The 20,849-nt window shown below is 33.2% G+C and overlaps 1 protein-coding gene across 1 annotated transcript in view; it reads left to right on the top strand.

Moving 5' to 3' along the window:
• Positions 1-20,849, top strand: part of Dnajc24 (DnaJ heat shock protein family (Hsp40) member C24) — a 51,325-nt gene that overhangs the window by 27,436 nt on the left and 3,040 nt on the right. The window contains exons 3-4 of the mRNA XM_027936704.2: positions 6,709-6,847; positions 18,190-18,258. Coding sequence (XP_027792505.1) covers positions 6,709-6,847; positions 18,190-18,258 — 208 coding nt within the window. The remainder of the gene's footprint in view (positions 1-6,708; positions 6,848-18,189; positions 18,259-20,849) is intronic.

The raw sequence follows: 20,849 nt of genomic DNA, 5'->3' as shown, positions 1-20,849 counted from the left end.
TTGAAATAGACACCTGTGTACTGTTTATATAAAGAATCACAGAAAGATAATATCACTTGCAGTATTTTTAGTATTGTGACATTTATGATATTTTAATTTTGGGTGTACTTAGGCTTTCTTCTAAGCAACACTTAATTGTTTTAAATTTTTTTATTATTAGAATTGGCAGATATACTCAAAAAAGATAAAACTATTTCCATACACTACTCTGTAATTCAAACTTTTCATTAAATCATATATTAGTTTTTCATTAATTTTCTATGGCTTTTCTGTAATTTTCTTACTAATACTGGAATAAATTTCTTATTTTTTCTTTATGGCTTAGAAAGATTTGCTAAATCCTTTTTAAAATTTACACATTTCTGAAGACATTTTTCTATTGAAATATGATCAATATACAATGAAAAATGCAAAGATCTTAAGTGTTGGGTTTGATGAGTTTTGATACCCTGCAATCACCATCCCCCCAAACAAGATGTAAAACATATCTGTTGCTCCAGAAAAATTTTTCCTGCCACATTGCTTAATTCCTAACTTATACCTTTAAAACCAACTTTGATTTCTGTCACCATAAAGGAGTGCTGAAATTTGTACTTCCTATCTATCCATGTAATCATATAATACATATTCTTTTGTTCAAAATGTTTTAAGTATTCATTTTATATTATTGATTGTGTTATAGTTTTTCTTTTTTTAATATTTATTTAGTTGTAGATAAACGCACAGTATCTTTATATATTTTTATTTGTTGTGCTGAGGATCGAACGCAGTGCCTCACATATGCAAGGCAAGCGCTTTACCACTGAGCTACAGCCCCAGCCCCATAGTTTTTCTTTTTTATTGTTGAATAGTATTCCTTCGTGAATTGAGTAAAATTCATTAGTATATATTCCTTTTAAGAGGCATTTATGTTTTCAGTTTGGAACCAATATGAGTAAGACTGTTAATACATTCTTTTATAAGTCTTTCTATAGATATATGTTTTTATGTTTTATTTCTCTTAGATAAATATCAAGGAGTGGAATTTCTTGACCATGGATATATATTTAACTTTATAAGAAACTCTTTATTAGTTTGCTGCTATCCAGATATGAGAGTTCCAATTTTTCTACGTCCTTACCAACATTAGGTGTTATCGGGGTTTTGTTTTGTTTTGCTATTCTATTAGGCTATTTTATTAGGCTACTGTGATCTTATTTACATTTTCCTAATGACTAATGAAAAAGTTTGGGCACAAATTCATGTGCATATTTCTGATCATCAATTTTGGCTTGAAAAGTTTTTTCCCCGAGTTTTAATTTGTTTATCTTTTTATCATAGATAAAAAGATTTTCCTTTATTTTTCCTTTGGTGTATTCTAGATACAAATTTAGATATGTGTATTTTTTCCCCAGTCCATCTCTTGCCTATTCATTTTCTTAATGGTGGTCTAGTGAGTGAAAAGGTTTAATTAAAGTTTCAAGTTCAATTTATGAGTTTTGTGTCATATGGTTTATAGTTTTTGTTTTCTATCAAAGCAGTCTGTGCCTACTGTAAGGGTCAAGGATATTCTCTTTTGTTTCCTTCTAGAAACATTATGGCTCTGTGTTTTATATTTATGTTTCTGGTTCATCCTGAATTAATCTTTGTGTATGGAATGCCATAGTGATTGAGGTTATATTTTTCCAGATGAGTATCCAGTTGGTAGAAAACTATTTGTTGTATAAATTCTTTGAATCTTGAGTGTCCCCTAGAGGCCCATGTGTTAAATGTTTGGTCCCCAGCCTATGATGCTATTTGGGTAAAGGTAGAAACTTTAGGATGTGGGGCCTAATGGAAATAAGTTTGTGGAGTTCACATTAAAGCAAATTGATTGCCATGAGTGACTTCATTTTGTATTGTACTTATGTACATTTTTCTAAAGATAGATCTTGTGAGGAAATAGGGTAAAGTAAAGTCCTAAACAACATGTGCTACACACAGCCAACAATTATCTACAAACAGAACCTTCCAAGAAAACTATGATATCCAGAAGGAAAGTTAATCATTAACAGGAGAAAAACAAGTTGTATTTTTTAAAACATTTTTTAAAATTTTTAATTGTTGATGGACATAATACCTTTATTTTATTTATTTATACAGTGATGATGATTGAACCCAGTACCCCATGTATGTGAGATAAGTGCTGTACCACTGAGCCACAACCCCAGCCCAGCAACTTGTATTTTTATAGTTAAAGTTCCTGCTTGCAGGCATGTAGGATTGCTTGCTGATCATAATAAAAAGATGAGGAGTCCAGCTACTCAATAGCTCTGCTTACTCATGTTTTAAACTACTCCCTGGGTTACTTTTCCTTTATTTCATTCTTCCAGCATTAGTTAAGTCATTGGGTCATGCCCTTGAGTAGGGATATTGGGACCCTAGTCCCTCTTCTTTCTTTCTTCTCTCTATGACTGTCATGAAGTAAACAGGCCTTCTCTGCCATGCATTCCTGCCATGATATATTACTGTGCTCCCACAGGCCTGAAGCAATAGGGCTACCTGATCATGGACTGAAACCTCCAAAACTGTAAGCAAAAATAAACTTTTCCTCCTAATAGGTTGATTTATCTTAGAAATTTGTTATATCCATGGAACGATGACTAATACAAATACTTTTCCTTCTCTCATTGAATTGCTATGGCATCTTTGTTGATATTTAGTTAACTATACACATATGGTCTACTTGTAGACTTTTTAGTCTGTTCCTCTGCTTTATTTGTATGTACTACATATGGGATTTCTATGATACTATAATACATCTTGAAATATAAATATTACAGTCATTTGTCTGTTTCTTTAAATAGCTTGCTAGAATTCTGATATTGATTGCATGTATCAGTAAGGGAAAATGGTTGCAAATCTTTGCATTCATAGTTTTTTCATTTGTTGAGGTCTTTTTGATTTCCCTTAATAATGTCTTGAAGTTTTTAATATAGAAGTTTTATGCATTTCCCAATTGGTTTATCCTGAAGTGACTGGTTTTCCCCCCTTGTTATTGTTTTATGCTTTTGTTAATGGTAATTGTATAAAATTTTATTTTATCTTTCTTGCAATATTTGCTAATTTCTTAATTTTGAGGTCATTGCTTTCAGGAGACTTAGTTCTTCCAACTCCACCTAAATACATTTCAATTTAGTACTAAACAAAAATAAAAGTCAGTTAAAATAAGTGAATTTTGCAACATTAATTTTAGAACATGCCTATTTTATTAATTAAGGGATATCAGTATTTTCTTTGCTTCATGAATGTTATTCTTGGAACTCCCTGGTATTTGTAAGATTCATTTGGAGTTCTGATAGTATAAGGAAATCCATCCGTGTTTTGTTTTGTTTTATTCCAAGTTCCTCAATTAGATAGTGATTCTTCAGAATACAGAATGCTTTAGATTACACCTGTCTTATTTTACAAATGAATGAATGAAATTGAGATAGCTTTGGGCTCTCAGGAGTGGGTGGTTTGGCTAGTGGGAATTATGGTAGAGAAGGGCAAGGAATAAACTCCCAACAAACAAGAAGAAAATGACAGTGGTCTTTTATGGTGATGTGATCATGAATGATGGAGCCTGCTTCTCATAGGAAGGCTCAAATTTAGAAATAGTAGAAGAAAATTAAATATACACTTTGTGATTGGAAAGTTTTGAAACCTAGGATTAGGGCTTGTTTTCACATTGAGAGGAGAGAATCGTTTCATATTTTTAAACTCAGTGACTTTAAACCACATAAATTTATTCTTTTACAGTTCTGTAGACCAAAGTATGAAATCAGTACAATTGGCCTAGCATCAAGGTATTAGCAGGGCTGTACTCCCTCTGGAGAATATGGAGGAGAATCCATTTCTTGTCTTTCTATCTTCTGGTCACCACTGGCATCCCTTGGTTTGCGGCTGCATTAGTTCATTCTTTTAAGACCAGCACCATCTTTATATCACCTTCTCTGTTAAATCTCCTGACTCTTTCTTACAAGAACACTTCAATTGAATTTAGGGTCCTCCTGGATGATCCAGGATAATCTCTCCATTTCAAAATCTTTAACTTAATTACATCTGCATATTCCTTTTTTTCCTAATGAAGTAACATTTACAGGAACCAGAGCTTTGGACTTGATATCTTTGGGGGCCATTATCAGCCTACCACAGACTGTATTATTGCTTTTTAGACCTTCACTTTGTTCTGGAACTTGATGTCAAAGCAAAATTAAACTTAAAAACTTTAGTTTCCCAAAGAGCATATTTATTTTCATGCTATAATAGGCATTTTATTGGAATATATCCATTATATGCATGTCATGGAATAATATTGAATTCTAGTAACAAAACAGAATGGACTTGAAAGTCTCAGATGGTGAACTACTTATTTTATTAATAGTCATGAACTTCCAAATTCAGGAATGAGATCATATTTGACTATGAAAGAATTGATATGACTTATAATAAAATTTAGCAATGGTTTTTACTTTGGGGCAGACAGGAACGAATTCCTAGTTTTTTAAGGCTTTCTTGGTCAGGTTGGTGCAAGACCAGGCCTAACAAGTTAACTTTCTATTAGAAATTACCAATTTTTAAATCTGTACTCCTATTTTATAACTAGAATCTTAGAATGATTTATTTCTCCAAGGCCTTACTTAATGTTTGTGATATATTGAGATTAAAAGTTTCCACATGAATATGTATCTTAACTGTACCATTGTAGCATATTGGAGTGTGTTCCATGTATTAACATTGAATCAAAATAACATCTTCTTATAAAGTATTGGGTCAGCTAGAGAACTTTAATGCAACCAACTCTATTTTGGTTTAGGGATATTGTTTGACTATCCCAACTATAGGGATTGCCAAAACTTTGGTATATAAATAATTTTTATGAACACCATTAAATGAAGATGAAACAATAAAGCCTTAGTTTCCTTTTCTTTTCTCCAGTCATTATATTAATTAGTTTCAATACCTAAATGTTAGTAACTGACAGATTTGGCATAGGGAGAGAGGAAGTTTGTTGAAGCCCTAAAATCAGTCTTTCTCCCGTCTTGTATGTTTATAGTTCTTTTGTGTGGCCAGATATCATGATAATTTTATTCTGCTACTGGGAATCACCAACACTGTGAAATTCACCATAAAAATGATTCTACTATTAAAGACAGTAGTCCATGATATGAAATGAAAACTTTCTGAATTTGAGTTTGAGAATGAAGTCACTTAGCTATGTGGTACTTGAGGCAGCTTACTGAATTACTCTGGGTTAAGCAACTTCAATAAAAAATGACACAGTACTGAAAACTTTTGTGCCGTTTTGTTGTCTGTAAAGCAGTCTGTGAGAGAATTAATATTTTTATTTTTTTATTTTTTAGTTGTAGTTGGACACAATACCTTTATTTATTTATTTATTTAATGTGGTGCTGAAGATTGAACCCAGGACCCCACAGTGTGCCAGGAGAGCGCTCTACCGCTGAATCACAATGCCAGCCCCAGAATTAATATGATTTTACTATTAATTTTGAGTATGTGAACCAACCACATTGATGTTTCATGAAATGGGAATATGACTATTTGGCTTTTCATTTTAAAAATTTGAAAAAAAAATAGAGAAAGAAAAACTTCTATATTCAAAGGAAGTTTCTAAGTTTACTTTTGAAATTAAAATATGTTCTGTAATATATTGAAAAAACCTTTAGACAAATTACTGGTTGAAATTTCTGAATAAGTGGTTTCTTATTTACTTGAAAGTGAAAAAAATTCTATATCTGAATATCTGCTATCCTTAGGTTATTTTAAGTGAAATGTCTGTAAATTTAAATAACATTTGTTTGCTGAGAGACTGCTGAAGACCAAATGATATATTGATTCTTCTGGAAGAACTGTTGCATAAAAAAAGAAGGGACAACAGTAGAGAAAAGAAAGGATAGTGTAAGTGAGGTATCCAGTAAACCACATTTTATTAGCATTTGAGAATTTAGTTGATGCAAAACTTTCTGATTTTGACCAAATAGTATGAAAAAATTATTATATTAAAAACATTGTTGAAAATTTCTTAGTTAGAAAGCTTACATGAGAAATTTCTTTCATGGATTAATTTATATTCAAATGTTTTGAATTTTTAAAAGTTGTTTCTTACAAATTTGGCTCAGAATAACCAAATCATATAACTTTGAATTGGTAACTTTAAAATCTTGAGATTTGAGGAAGAATAGGAAAGATAATTTACTTTTATAATTAGATACATTTTATTTTATGATTGTAGAATTTAATTTCAGAAGAAAAACTTGTAGTCCATTTGTAATGATTACTACAGCCATGCATATTATATAAGGGAAACTTCATAGTCTGCATAGTTTGTGTTCTTCCTTTTTCATGTCCTGCTTGTCTGCACGTACCTATTTCTATTTGTGTTAGTCATACTCTCTAGGTAAATTGTCCATGAGACCAATGATTCCATGAGCAAATTATCCAGAAAATGCTGTCTTTGCACGTTGTGACAGATCATGTCACTGGTGGATTTATAGCTACTCCAATGGTCTAATTAACCTGGCAGTTGTCTCCTGTGCCCAACACTGTTGTCTCATCGCCTTGCATCTTAGTTTTCAACTTCTTATTACCCCCTTAACTAAGGTTCAGATTTACTTTTTTTTTTTTTTTTTTTGCCTACCCCACACAACTCTCTCTCTGTTCACTACCCCCTTTATTTTTGATTGGCAGTATCATCCAGATAAACAAAGTACAGATGTGCCAGCAGGAACAGTAGAGGAATGTATACAGAAGTTCATCGAAGTTGATCAGGCATGGAAAATTCTAGGGAATGAAGAGACAAAAAAAGAGTATGACCTGCAGCGGCATGGTAGGTACTTGTGGTGAGGAGCCACAGCCCCTGGGCAACTTTTGAAGCACAGTATGCAGCCTCTCCTGGGGAGCATTTTCCAGCATTTGCACCAAGTTATTGCCACCTTTACTCCCCTAGTCCATCATTGTTTTTAATTATGCCCTGTTCTTAGTAGTGATTATTTTGTGTCCATTGAGAAGTTAACTGAATCACAAGGATGTGGCATCTTATGAATCTATGAAATTTACTTTTCATTAACTATTTACATAATTACACATTCCTAATTAATATGTTTTTTATGTTTAAAACTTCTTTTGATTAAGTTTAATTATACTATGGATTAAAATTTTTAGTGTAGTGCTCTAGGACTGTATACTGTATAAATAACAATGTAAAAGAAAATGGATAATATCATAAAGCATTCTGCTCTCTTTGGGACCATTTTAGCCTAGGTTACATGATTATCTCCAAGATAAACTATTCCTTATTAGGTTGTTATAAATGATACTTTAGGAATGCACGTTGCCTAAGCAGTTTTTAAAAGTTGTTTCTTTTATGCTTTTTGAAAATAGCTTCTTAAAACAGTGGGCAGGCTGTTGTGAGAAAGAAAGGGAGAAATGTAGGTCAGGTTTGTCACACATAGACTGCAGTTACACGAAGTGATAGGCTGTCTTTCAGCACTGGCCTTGGGACAGGAGTCCCTCAGCCTTCTGTTTGGACCTTCATGCACCCTACATGCTAATGGGGGGAGTCAATAATCAGTTACAGCCTGTGGGGAAAACACTCAATTGCTCTCTCCAATAGCACATCAGGCTCAGCATTGACTGGGATGTGTTGATAAAAGCTGTCTTGTAGTTGATTATTGAATCCTTTCCCATGCCCACACTGGCACACGATCAACCTCACAAAATGATTTTAAGGCTCCTGCTACTGAGGTTATGAAAATTTGATTTGAAATGCAAGGCTTTATTTCCAAACACAGCATTATAGAATAGAGACAATGATAATTTGTAAAACATCCATACTCATTTTCATAGGAAGTTGTACCAATAAAATTAAGTACTTGTTTTAGTGTGGAATACCTTTGCATGAAAAGACTTAACTGATTGTTTGTGTCCTGGAGTGGTAGGTTTTAGTAGTAATTTATTCATAGTACTAATTAGCTCTAAAGCCCTTCTACTTCTTTAAAGACTAACAGGTTTTGTTTTGTTTTGTTTTTAATATTAAGAATCTGAGGGTATACTTACCTTTTTAAACAATTTGCAGATTTTTAAGTAGGGCTTGAATGTTGCATCTTCTCTTTGGTATACAATATCTATGTAGTAAATGTGTTTGTTCTGACAAAAGAGTGTAGAAGTGACTACATATCCATAGATAGATATATCCTTTTAAACTGTGTTCATGTGATATAATTTCTCTGGAAGTCTTGGAGATGATAGTTCTCTCATGTTGTTTTTGTACATCATTACCAGTCTTTACTATGTAGAGTTCCACTTTGTTTAAGATAGCAATAATATAAAACTGTACTGTAATGTGTGTAGGGTATGTATTTTCATTGTCCCTCTGCATTTCTATGGTTCCACAGCCTGTGTACTCTAAACTGCAGATTAATGAATTTGACTAAAATTCTATTGTTCACAGAGAAAGGGTTAGGGAGAGGTCAAAAAGAAGAACAATCTTTCTTACTGGGCTATAGAGTTGGGTAGACCAGTAATGTAAAGGTAGACCTATAATGAGCTACACGCTCAGCTGTCTTTTGAGCTTTTTATGTTTTGTTTTTAAACATTTTTGTTTTGGTATCCAGGATCATTCCCAGGGACACTCTACTACTGAGCTATATCCTCAGTCTTCACTACATTGCCCAGGCAGCCCTCAAACTTGTGATACGCCTGCCTCAGCCCCACAAATTGTGGGGATTACAGGCATGTGCTACCAAGCAAGCTTGTTTTAAACAAAGTGTTTATTTTTGGTTTTGTTTGATACTGGAAATTGAACTATTGAACTCAGGGGTGTTTAACCACTGAGCTACATCCCCAATCCTTTTTTCTTTCTTTTTTTTTTTTTTATTTAAATCTTTTATTTTGAGACAGGATCTCACTAGAATCTTGATAAGTTTCTAAGTTTGACTTTGAACTTAAAATACTCCTGCCTCAGCCTCTTGAGTCACTGGGACTACATGTATGTGCCACCTTGGCCTAGCAAAGTTTTCTTTAGGCTTTTAATGGAAGCACCTATGGTTTTTCCTGTGTCACTGGGGACTCTTGTAGGTTATTGATGAAATTACACTGAGGTTTAGACAAAACCATATACAGTAAGAGTTGGCCCTGATCCATATAACTAACCTGGAACTTATAAAATGTCAATTTGTTTTGAAGTTTTTCAGGTGGGTGATTACTGTTCTAAAAGAACTTTTTTAAAAGAACAGTAGAAGTGAGCTGTTCTAAAAGAACAGTAGAAATACAACTTTTCGTGACATTTTAATACCTGAATCTAGTATTAAATATGTATTTCTTTACTGTGGACTCCAAATAGTGAATTCTGTGTTTCAGTTTTTGGTGGAGATTGGCTTACTGTTGAGATAAGAGTCTCTTATTTAAATATACACTTGCTGTTTTTAAACTTATCATACCAGAACTAGTTTTCAAAAATCTTATAGTAAACCTGCTTTCATATTGTTCTCTTGAATACCAATGATTTTTTTTTTTCTTTTCAACCATTTTCAAAAATTGGCTTCTCAAAAAAGGAAATGAACTTGAACTTCTCAACAGTGAGGATTTAGATTTGATAGAAGGGAAACCTTTGAGAGTGATAATTTGTTAAAGACCAGGATAGGTTACCAAGAGAGAGAGAACTGTTATAACCAGGTCAAAGCACTCTTTTTTCTGGGTCACCCCCTGGGGACATGGAAATAGCTTTGTTATACAGAACTCTTTTTCCATGTGGTGTTAGTTCATTGTAAATAACTTTCTTTTCATAGGGGGTGCTTTAAATATGTTTGTTTCCTGCCTGCTTTTAACTTGCAATATGAAATAAATTTGAGCTCTATAATATTGGGAAAAAGGTGGGAGATGCTTTATTGGCTGATGTTGAGTGCTTTTTCATATTTCACAGCTCAGAGTTTGTGCCTTGTTCTAAGGAAAACCTCATCAATATTGCCCACAGACATATAATTGTCTAGAAGATGATTTAAAGGAGTCCTTGATGTCCATATTTCTTTGCTTCTCAAAAGAAACTATCAATGGATTATTTCTATTAAAGAAAAAGTAATAATCTAGGGCAGATAACCTAAAGTAAAATACATATTTTTTCCTCTCTCATTTCTATTTTTATATTCTTTGTTGACATCTTAGGGCAATGTTTGCCAGGCTGAAGAAAATCAAGTCTTAAGAAAAGGATGAGTAATATTCGTTCCAAGAGATTATACATTGAAGGCAATGTTAACTTGTGAATTTAATCAATTAGTTCCAGTTGGCATATTTACCGTATTGTTTGTAAGGATGCTTCCAAAGACAGCTTCCAGCATTCCCCTGAAAAGCGTAGTTATTCAGGACTAGGCTTTGCATTTCAAGCAGATGAGCATTTTGGAAAACCTTTTCAGGATTTATTAAGTTTTCACTTGAATAATGTCTGTTGAATAGATTTTGGTGTCTTTATAAATTTGTGGAGAGTTTTCTCATATATTAAACACATTAAAAAGAACATCAGAAGTATATCATGGGGAAAAAATAGGGATTGTGATTCAGTAGCTTTGTAATGTGCAGTCCCAGATTTCTAATGCCTCAGTGGCCCTGCAGAGTGACATAGCTTATGAGTTAAGTTACTTACCCTGAAGAGAAACAAACCTTTAAATGCAGTTAATTAGATTAAACAATGCTTAATGAGTGGGTTGTGTTTGAGATCCTTCCTGATCTAGCATGTAGTATTTTATATTGATATATCTTGGTTTTCTATTAGTGAGTTATTTTGGTGATGTGGTGCTTCCCATTGCACCAGTTTTCTAAGTACTTAGATAACCAAATCAGCCTGGCTCAGAGAGCAATATGGCTGGAACTTATAAAGCAAGTGTGCCTTTCTTCATAGGTAATCAGCTCCTCTTCTTAGCTAGATACAGTAGATCATTTCTGATGTTGTTTTATGCAATTTGCTGCATCCCTTTATTAGGATAAAAATTTGAGAATGGAAGATGAGGAAATCTTGGAATAAGTCAAGAATAGTATCTTAAAATCACACCAACATTTATGTGTCCGATAACTTAAGTCAGTATGCAATTTCTTGAACTAAAAATGAAGAGTTCTTATAAAAAGGGTGTTAGTATAACTCCAAAAAAACTTACTTGTAAATGTAGATACTTTTAGATAATATGGATTTGGGTTGACTGTTAGGAGTAATATCTTAAGAGCAGTAAATAGTTGTGTAAAATATGTCCTAAAATTGACCCTTACAAAATACTTGAATTAATCAGATTATGGTTTCCATTTATGGTCTTATTATTATTTCCATTTGATTTTAGGAATTTCAAAATTGGCTGTAAAAATTAGCTTCAGGTAAAAACTTGAAGATAAACATCAGGGGGTATTTTTTTTTTTTTTTTTGTGACTGTTTCTGGGAAAAGTAAGTATGTGAAATGATGCAGAAAATCCATCTAGACAGTTGGGGACTGGCATTATCTTGAGAGGAAGAACAGAGTATAGATATAACTTTCTGTTAGGGTCCCACTGCCTTATCTTATTTGTCAAAAGAAGGTTACTACTCATATTATTTTACATTTATTTGAGTGGAAATAACAGCTTTTGCAATGAAAATGTATTTTAAGATCATTTTTCATCAATTTTCAATAAAAATGTGGCTAAGAATACTATGGACAAGATTCTAGTTGTAATTCTGGTACATTTGAATACAATTTGGGGATCTGACTTAATAGTTAAGAAATATAAGATTTTAGGAAGTTTTTGTTTCTGACTTTAACCTCTCCCCTTCTCCTTGGCTACTTGGCCCAGTTGAAATCATTGGTCCAAAACCAAAAGGGGACCCATTCTCCTTGCTTTTTTTCCCCCTCAGACTTGAAACCCTGGTTTCATATTGTACTCTGATTACTTATACTTTGCTCTGTTTACAACCAATGAATAAGAAATGTAAGTTGACATTTCTGCTTTTTTCAATGTTTTTCCCCTATATGATTTTATTCACACAGCTGCCCCAGTAGTCCATCCCTAGATTATAACACATAACCTGAGTATTTCCGTAGCTGCTCATTGCTCTTCCATTCTCTTCTGCTGCCTTCTCCCATAGTCCTTTACATTTTGATTGATCTAGCTTTCTTTTTTCTCTCTTCTATTTAAGAAAATTATAACTCCCCTCTCTCTCTCCCATTACATTTGCCCATTTACCTAGAATTCTCATGAGACAAAACCTTTAAGTTTGTCCTTATTACTTTTTCCAACTTAATCATCTGCTACAGCCTAAAGAAAATCATCTCTGGTCCATGTAGAGACTCTCAGATCTACTCATATTGTTTTTCATTATTCAGAACACTTTCCTATTCTTTGTAGAATATTCTTTGTTCAAAATTTATCTCAAGCCCTCCCATTTTCCCCACCCCCACGCTCCCTCCAGAGTCTTTCCTGATATTTTAATCCATTATCATTTCTACCTTCTGAATTTAATCCACAAAATTAATTATTTTTGATGTTTTTCCCCCTGTGGTACCTACCTTTTGGTTCTGTGTTTGATATTTTGGAGGGACTAAAAAAGTTATATAGACTATGGCTTAGATCAGAGTTAATGGACTGACAGTAGTCAAGTACATCAACCTTCATAGCAGTGTTACAAATCCAGACAAGGTCAAGAGTTGCTGCCTTCTTCCTACACTGTGGAACTACACTGAGGCTTTTCCCCCTACTACTAATTGATTGGTTCTTCATTTTCTATGGTCTAGTCTAAATGGTTCAACACAAACATCATGAGACAATAATAGCTTAAAAATCTATCATTGAGCACTAAAAGTGTGGTAATTGTCCTTTAAACATTGTCTAAATATTCATGTGAGGAAGGTATTAATAACTACTTTCCAGAGAAAGAGTTAAAGACTCCAAGAGGTTAAGTAATTTGACTAAGGTCACACAGCTAGTAATTGATAGGGGAGAATTCCAAGCCATTTTCTCTCTTAAATCAGTTTACTAGGCTTCCAAGTTTTGTACAGATTGTGTGTGTGTGTGTAGTCTGCTATTTCAGTTCCCAGTAGTCAGGGATGAGACATTTTTGAGAATCAGAACAAAAGGCCAGGCCTACATCTGCTGCTGTTCTTGTTTGGTAGTTGAAACAGAAGGAATTCAGTTTCTGGGTTTTTCATTCGGGACCTTCTTGAACATTGGGTTTCCATTTAGTAGTAAGTCCTGCAATTTTTAAAATTCATAATGAATATCCAAGTTTGTAATTTTTCTTCAGTGTGGAAAGCCTTGCAGTTGTGACTTTAATTTTATCTGAGAAAGGACTGTAGGATTATATGACTTAACAAACAATTCTCAAATGTTGCCCGATTCTTTCTCATAAGAGACTTTCCAAGAGACATTATGAAGACACATTGATTATCTTCAACTTATTTACTATATGAAAAATTTCTGTATAGTGAAATTATTTGTAAGAATGAAATGGCTGTTTAAAATTACAAGACGATACTGAGTTAGACCTAAAAGAAAACACTGCTGCTTGCTTTTAACTCACACGCACATACACAAGCTCACACACGTCTTTAAATTTGGATTAAGCTTTTGAACTGGCATAAAAATAAAAATGGTGGACTAATTGTTAAGTGAGAGTATTTCATGATCACTTGAATAACATGACATTGCCATGCATGAATAATATGGACAGAGCTGCAGATGGACTTGATCTTTTAGGCAGTGTACAATTGAATGGGACTTTAAAATACCTCAGCCATAATGAATAAATTCCTTTCCTCTATAGCTTTTTGTTGCTGTTATTTTTTATTTTTACTTTTTTTTTAATTGTAGCTACAGTTAGAGAAACTTTATTCAGATTGGAAGTGTAATTATTTACAAATTAAAGAATTGTTTTTGAAATTTTATTATCATTAAGAGGAAGTTTAAAAAGACTGGAATTCCATTGTCTTGTAAAAAGTAAAAAATATTTATTGATTCCCAAATGGAGCTGAAAAAAACCTTTCCTCTTTTAGAAAGTTGTGAATGACCCAGCGAGAGCTCTAGTAAGCTTTACTGAACCAAGCTGCTAATAGTTATTTAATGTTATTCTTCAGTGTGAAAGAATCTCCATAGATTTTCCTTTTAATCTCTTTGAATTGCAGGCTCATAAACCTCTCTGATGAGCCCTGCCAGTGTTTTCTTAGATCCCACTGTTGAGACAATAGAGCCACAGAATTCTTTCACCTCTTGTTGTCAGACAAATCCAATAGAACACAAGGTCAGAAGGGCCTATACTTCTAAAGGTTGAAAGATTCTTTTTCAAGTAACCACATAAATTATTTGATTTTATCATTATATTCCTCAGGAACCTCTCTAACTATAATACACTGCTTTCTATTTGTAAAATAAATTTAGAAGTTTTTCTTGCCTCCTTATTTGACAAAGTTTGTGAGCACAGCACAGGGTGTGAACAGATCTTAGTGTCCCCAGAAAACTTAGAAAAAAAATTGAACCCATTTGCTTCTAAAGAATCAAAGCATGTGTAGTGTCATTAGACTCAAGACTGAGTACACCAAATGCCAGGCAATGCTTTTCTTTCTAAATGGCTGTGGGTTTTTCTTTTCTTTTGTCTTCATCTTTATTTTTAATAGTTATTATCATTCTATAGTAAAAATCCTAGATTCAGATCTTGGATCTAGTCCTTTAGTTAAATCACTAAGGCAGTTTTTTTTTTTTTTCTCAATATTTTTAGTCATGTTAACAGGACAATCTTGAGATAGGACTTAAATTTGTAGATACTTGTTAAAATGTTTCATTGTAGTGAGCAAAATCTTTATAATATGTAATACTACCAAAACAAAAAACAAACAAACAAAAACCTAATCTGTTTTGAAGGTGCTGTGCCTGATTAGTAGACAATTATCAAAATAGGGTTCCTGTGAGTTAATTTAGTGGATAAGGAAGAATTAAGTTTTTTAATTATAACTACAATGGCGGACAAGCAGAGATTATTGTTTAAAGAGGAAAAAAAACACATTTAAGTTGTTTGTTCCTTGTAATTGTAATGGGGGTTGGGGTGGGGGGATGGAATTTGCTGTTGTCCCCTACTTGGACACCAGCCTCTCAACAAAAGATCTTGGTCACCCCCCACCGCCCACATTTAGATTCACCTTTTACTTGTATGTACCCTGTGTGCTCATTATAAGGTTCTCCTGGGATCCAATTTTCCCCTGAGCTAATCATCCCCAGCCTCTTCAGAAGTTAGATTACTATCCTTTCAAAGAATACACACTTTCCTATGAGACACTTATTTAATTTTTCTTTCCTTATGTCTATTAAAAAATGTAACCATTAGAGTCTCAATATACTACCTTTAAAACTTTTTCTTGAAGTATAATACATATAGAGAAGTGCAGAAATCTTAAGTATAGCTTGATAGATTTTCACAGTCAGCACACCCATTTAGCCAGAAGTCCCCTTGTGACTTCTTCCAGTCATCACTCTCTCTTTTGCCCCTATGCCGTAGGGAACTTTTGCCCCTTATATTTCATATAATGGAGAGTAATCACAAGTGTTCTCTTTTATGTCAAATACTGATTTCTAAAACCAGAATCTCCACAGAAACTTGAGACTATGTGTACATAATATTGAATAATCCATTCAATATAGAGATATTTAGCAGCTATAGAACAAGAATATTTGAATATATTCATTTTCTGACCCCTGACAAGGGACTAACCATTTTGTGTTGTTTTCCCTTTTACAGTGAGAGATGGTCTATGCTAATCTTTCAACCAAGAAATAGGTAGCTACTCTGAAGTTTCTGTGCAAAGAGATAAAGAAGGAAAGATAATAAAAATGTAAAAGCCGTTTTTTTTTTTGAGTGGGTGGAATAATATAAAGGGTTGCACATGAAATAGTAACTAGGTGAGAATAACAATAGCTTCCCAGTAGAGAAGCAGAACAATAGGATGCTGACTTGCTTGGCAGTTATATTTGCAAGTTATTTCTTATTTGTTATTTTTAAATAAAAATGGCATAATGGATATATATGAATGGGTTGTCTTTTTATGCAGTTATATATTACAGGTGTCCAAGGTAGGTTAAAGTGAGAAAGCTGATTCATCGTCATTATTTCTGCCTTTTCCTTCTTTGCTTTATTTGATTTCAAAATTGCATAAGATGTCTATAAGATACTCTAGAGTATAAACAACTTAGTGATAAGTTAACGACACCTATTTTTCCCCTAAAGGGGATGTCTTTTAAGTGTCAATTATTCCCATCCCTAAAATCTTGTTTATTTTCGCTGTTCTAGCAAATCACCTTGGTCTTTCCAGTAAGAAATTAAAATATAAGATTATATTTCCTCATCACGAGACTTTTGGACATAAGAGAATAACACATAGCCAAGGGAACTTTATATAAAATGTAGAAATTAATTTTTTTTTGTTTTGTTTGGAAATTACTTCACACACTGACACATTCTGCATAAGCTCTTTAGAGCTATGGAGGAACTATCTTGACCATTAGAAAGAGTCTGTATCTTTGTGTTTTAAGGACAGTTTTGGGTCTTTGGGTACCCAGTAAATATGAAGTGGTATAATATTTAATATACCTTAATAGAAAACCATGGCAAGTTCAAAATATTGTATAATCTTTTCATCTATTTTAAAATTGTGTAACTCACCAATAAATTTTGAACAGGCAGTTATTAAATATAATTAAATTGCAGGCATTCATACAACAGAACAAAGGGAGGCATTCTCAGCAAGTGAACAAGAGACTAGTGAGACAGCTAAAGAAAATTTCACTGGAGTGAGGGGTGGATTTTAGGTTCTTTTTTTTTTTTTTTTTAGCATTGACTTCTCGAAGAACAGTACAAGCATACAGGAAATATAACGTGTCTTTAAACACAAAGACACGTGCTTCCTATCTATAGTTGCTTTCTTTGTCCCAAAATACACTTGTTTTAGGCAAGAAAGTACATGCCTGTACTACCTAGACCATGTTCTTACTTATTTAGGTGTGTTCCATGCTCCCTTGGATCTTCCATTGGTAAGAGAAAACTTCAGCAAAGAAAACAGCAGTGGAACATCAACACAGAATAGCTGGGTTGTGGGGCTACTGTTGTATTAAAGCAATTCTTTCTGTAAGTTACTTATTATCCTGTTTCAGTCAGATGACTAATAGCCCCTTACATTTTGGTAGAGCTTTTTTCTTTAAAACATTGTATCATTTTTGATTGGAAGAATACCCATTAGTCTGCTTGAACTGCCATAACAAAGTAACATAGACTGGGTGGCTTAAACAGAATTTTTGACACTTCTGGAAACTGGGAATCCAAGATCAAGGTATTGGCCAGTTCAGTTCCTAATGAGGGCCCTCTTCCTGGCTTGCATACAGCCTCCTTGTTGTCCTCATATGGCCTTTCTCCTGTACATGGGTAGATGGACATACAGAATGATCTTGTGCTCATCTTATGAAGCCACAAATCCTATTGAATTAGGATCTCACCCTCATGACCTTCTTTAAACTTTATTCACTTCCTTAAATAGTCATATTGGGCTTAGGGCTTCAACATATGAATTTGGGTGGGGGGTTGGAGAATAGGGAATTCAGTGCATAGCAATCGTCCTAAAATAAACAAATGAGAGAGTATTTCTGTTGTAGTGATGAAAAAACTGATATACCCAAAGTTAGAAAGCTGGTAAAATAGCATCTATACATTGCTTTCTTAGCCAGATATAATTTATCTGACAAAAAGTTTTTAAGTCTCACAAAGTAGAGGGTACTGATTATAAACTGCCTTCATGATTTTGTGTGTTGCATATTTGTATTAAATGGGATAAATTTTGACTTAAAGTTTATATGGAATGGCATGTTACATAGAATTTTTTAGTCAGCTAAAGACAGGTAGCCTTAACATTGCTTTCAAAAGTAGTAGACTGGGCTGAGGTTGTAGCTCAATGGTAGAGCACTTGCCTAGCATGCATGAAGCACTGGGTTTGATCCTCAGCACCACAGAAATATAAAATAAAGATATTGTGTCCACCTAAAACTAAAAAATAAGTATTTAAAAAGGCAGTAGACTGAGGTTTTAAATAATAGATAACTAGGAATTATAATGACTATGCTGGAGTTGCCATCTCATTCTTCATAGGTAAAATATCAAAATTAAGTGTCTTATTTTATATTTTACAGAAGATGAGCTAAGAAATTTGGGTCCAGTAGATGCTCAAGTATATCTTGAAGAAATGTCTTGGAACGAAGGTTGGAATTTTTTTTTTCTTTTGGACTAATCTACAGCGAAGAAAAATATTAGGAATTTTTTGAAAGAAAGTAAAACCTCATGAGATGTTTGGAAATTGTAAATAATAGTTTGGTTTTACATGTATTTGTGATTTGTATGGCCTGTTTTTGTTTAATTCTAAACTTCACTTATTGATGTTATTTTTCTACTTTAATTAGATGTTAGGTACATAAGGGTTTATTTTTCATTTGTTTTGTACTACTTTGATTTTTGTATTACTCTCTGTAATAAGGACTTTATTAAAGTCAAAGAGGGTGATTTTTTTCTATTTCTCTTTATGGTGGCAATTGAGATGAATTTCTATTAGAATTTTTGTTCATTTTCTCCCTATATGGAATCCTAAACTCTCAGGAGAGGGCTTTCCATGGAGGCTTTTCCCGTCCCCACCGTAAATTTTTTATTGTCTCTTAATAAGAAAAATCAGTCACTGTCCCTATCATGAGTTCATGTCTTTTCCCCTTTTGTATCATTAAAATTTTAATTTCTGCATTCTTTTGATGTTCCCTGAAAAACTCTGGGTAGACACTATATTATGAAAACTCTTTCCAGACATAATCCATGAGTATCATCATACTTTGATATTTCTCTGGGCAATTGAAGAAAATCTTATTATAGTTTACTAGAATTTTGTATATTCTTAACCTATAACTATTATTCAGCTTGGGGTACAAATTACCTAAAGGATTCTAAAAATGTTCTAATGAGTGTGAATGATAAAAGATAAGCAGAGCCATCCTTTTCCAATGGCAGATTCTTTCTTTATGCTCTAAAGAAATGGGTCACAAGCCATATTGGCTTAGAAGGGTAATCATGTTTTTACCTATTTGACCATTCTGCACTCAACCACTAAAATTAAATTACAGATTCAAAATTCTAATTTTCAGTAAATAATTGAAAGCTTCAGATTGTTTGTTTGGTGTTTTTTTTTTTTTTTTTTTTTTTTTTTTTTTTTTGTACCAGGGAGTGAACTCAGGGCCACTCGACCCCTGAGCCCCTTCCCCAGTCCTGTTTTGTATTTTATTTAGAGACAGGGCTTCACTGAGTTCCTTAGTGCTTCACCATTGCTGAGGCTGGCTTTGAACTCACAATCCTCCTGCCTCAGCCTCCCAAGCCACTGTAAATGTATTTTTTTAAGATATAGTTTTCCTCCTGTCCATCAGCATATTTTTGTGTGTTTAATCTATTATTAAACAAATTAATTCTTGTTTTCATTGATAAGTCTAATATACTTTATTTACTGATGATTCCTAATGATGCAAAAATAAGGCAAGCTTGTTGTTATAGTTTTTCTTCTTTTATTTACCTTTGAAATATTTGTTAATAGTACAATTTAATTTTAAATTAAAAATTTAGATTGGTGATTCAAGTACCTTTGTTTAGTATACTTTTTTTTACTACATGGACTTTTTCATACAAATGAATCTACCCAGATATTGAAGAAAATGAAATCATCAAGGCTTATTAGAAATGTTATTGTCCCTGGAATGCTTCAAAGTAAACCATTGTAAAGAAAACAGGATGAATCCCATCCACAGCCAGTGAATCAGTATTAAACAGATACAATTAATCTTAAATATATAGAACAGCTTTGCTTATTTAAGAATTTTTATCATTGTAAAGCTGGAGATAATCCTTGTCCTCCTGAGAGGAAATACTGAACAACAGCTGCATGAAGCCATTATTCTTGCAGGACTACTTAAAAATGAATAAGAGCTGTCTTAGCATATGAAGTTAAATAAAAAGTGTGATCATTTGGGCAAGTAAAAAATTTTTTAGATTCCTTCAGGATTGTTTTCAGAATGGCCTTGGAAGGAGAAGATCCAGAAATGGAGAAAAGCTGATGAAACCCTACATGATGGGTATAGCCAAAGTATCTGCTGGATCAAAGAACAGTATGAAGTAGTGCATTTTCTTATGCTTAAAAGGCATATATACCTGGAACTGTTGAGAGATTGACGCTAACCTTCCCCTTACAAGTTAGTCTAGTGTAACTTGATCATATTGTTGATCTTCATTCACTATATTTAAAATTATGATTTCTTTGAAAATAGCACCTTGTTTCAAAACTTGATGGTAGTAAGAAATTTCAATAAACTTAATTTTCAGTGAGCACTAACATTTGGAAATATCTATGACAAAACTCCACAGTAGCTCATGCTGTCCTCTGTGTCATTTACCAAGCACGTGTCACCTCAGATTGTCTCTTAGTGTTCACTGAGGTGGTAAAAAAACAAAAGAGGGGGAGATTTAGCTTAAAATCAATGAATGGTTAGAATACGTATATTTTTAGACATTTTAACAACAAAACCATTCACTTTGAAAACATGCTAAGTACATGTATATTTGTATATTGCTTAGACAGGGAAGACGAATTTCTGAAATCAAAATTAAATTAGTCTTTGTGGAGAAGAAAGGCATTGTGGGGAAGAATAAAAATCAGGATTGACAGAGTGTATTCATGTTTTTCTTACTGATAAGCATGTAAGTTGGCTTATTGCTCATTTTTTTTTCAATTTTTTTTTTAGTTACATATGGACACAATACCTTTATT

The sequence above is a fragment of the Marmota flaviventris genome, chromosome 9 (genome assembly GCF_047511675.1).
Source record: "Marmota flaviventris isolate mMarFla1 chromosome 9, mMarFla1.hap1, whole genome shotgun sequence".
NCBI classification, from domain to species: Eukaryota; Metazoa; Chordata; class Mammalia; order Rodentia; family Sciuridae; genus Marmota; species Marmota flaviventris.
Note: the sequence above shows the minus strand (reverse complement) of the source record. Positions and strands in the feature narration are given on the sequence as shown.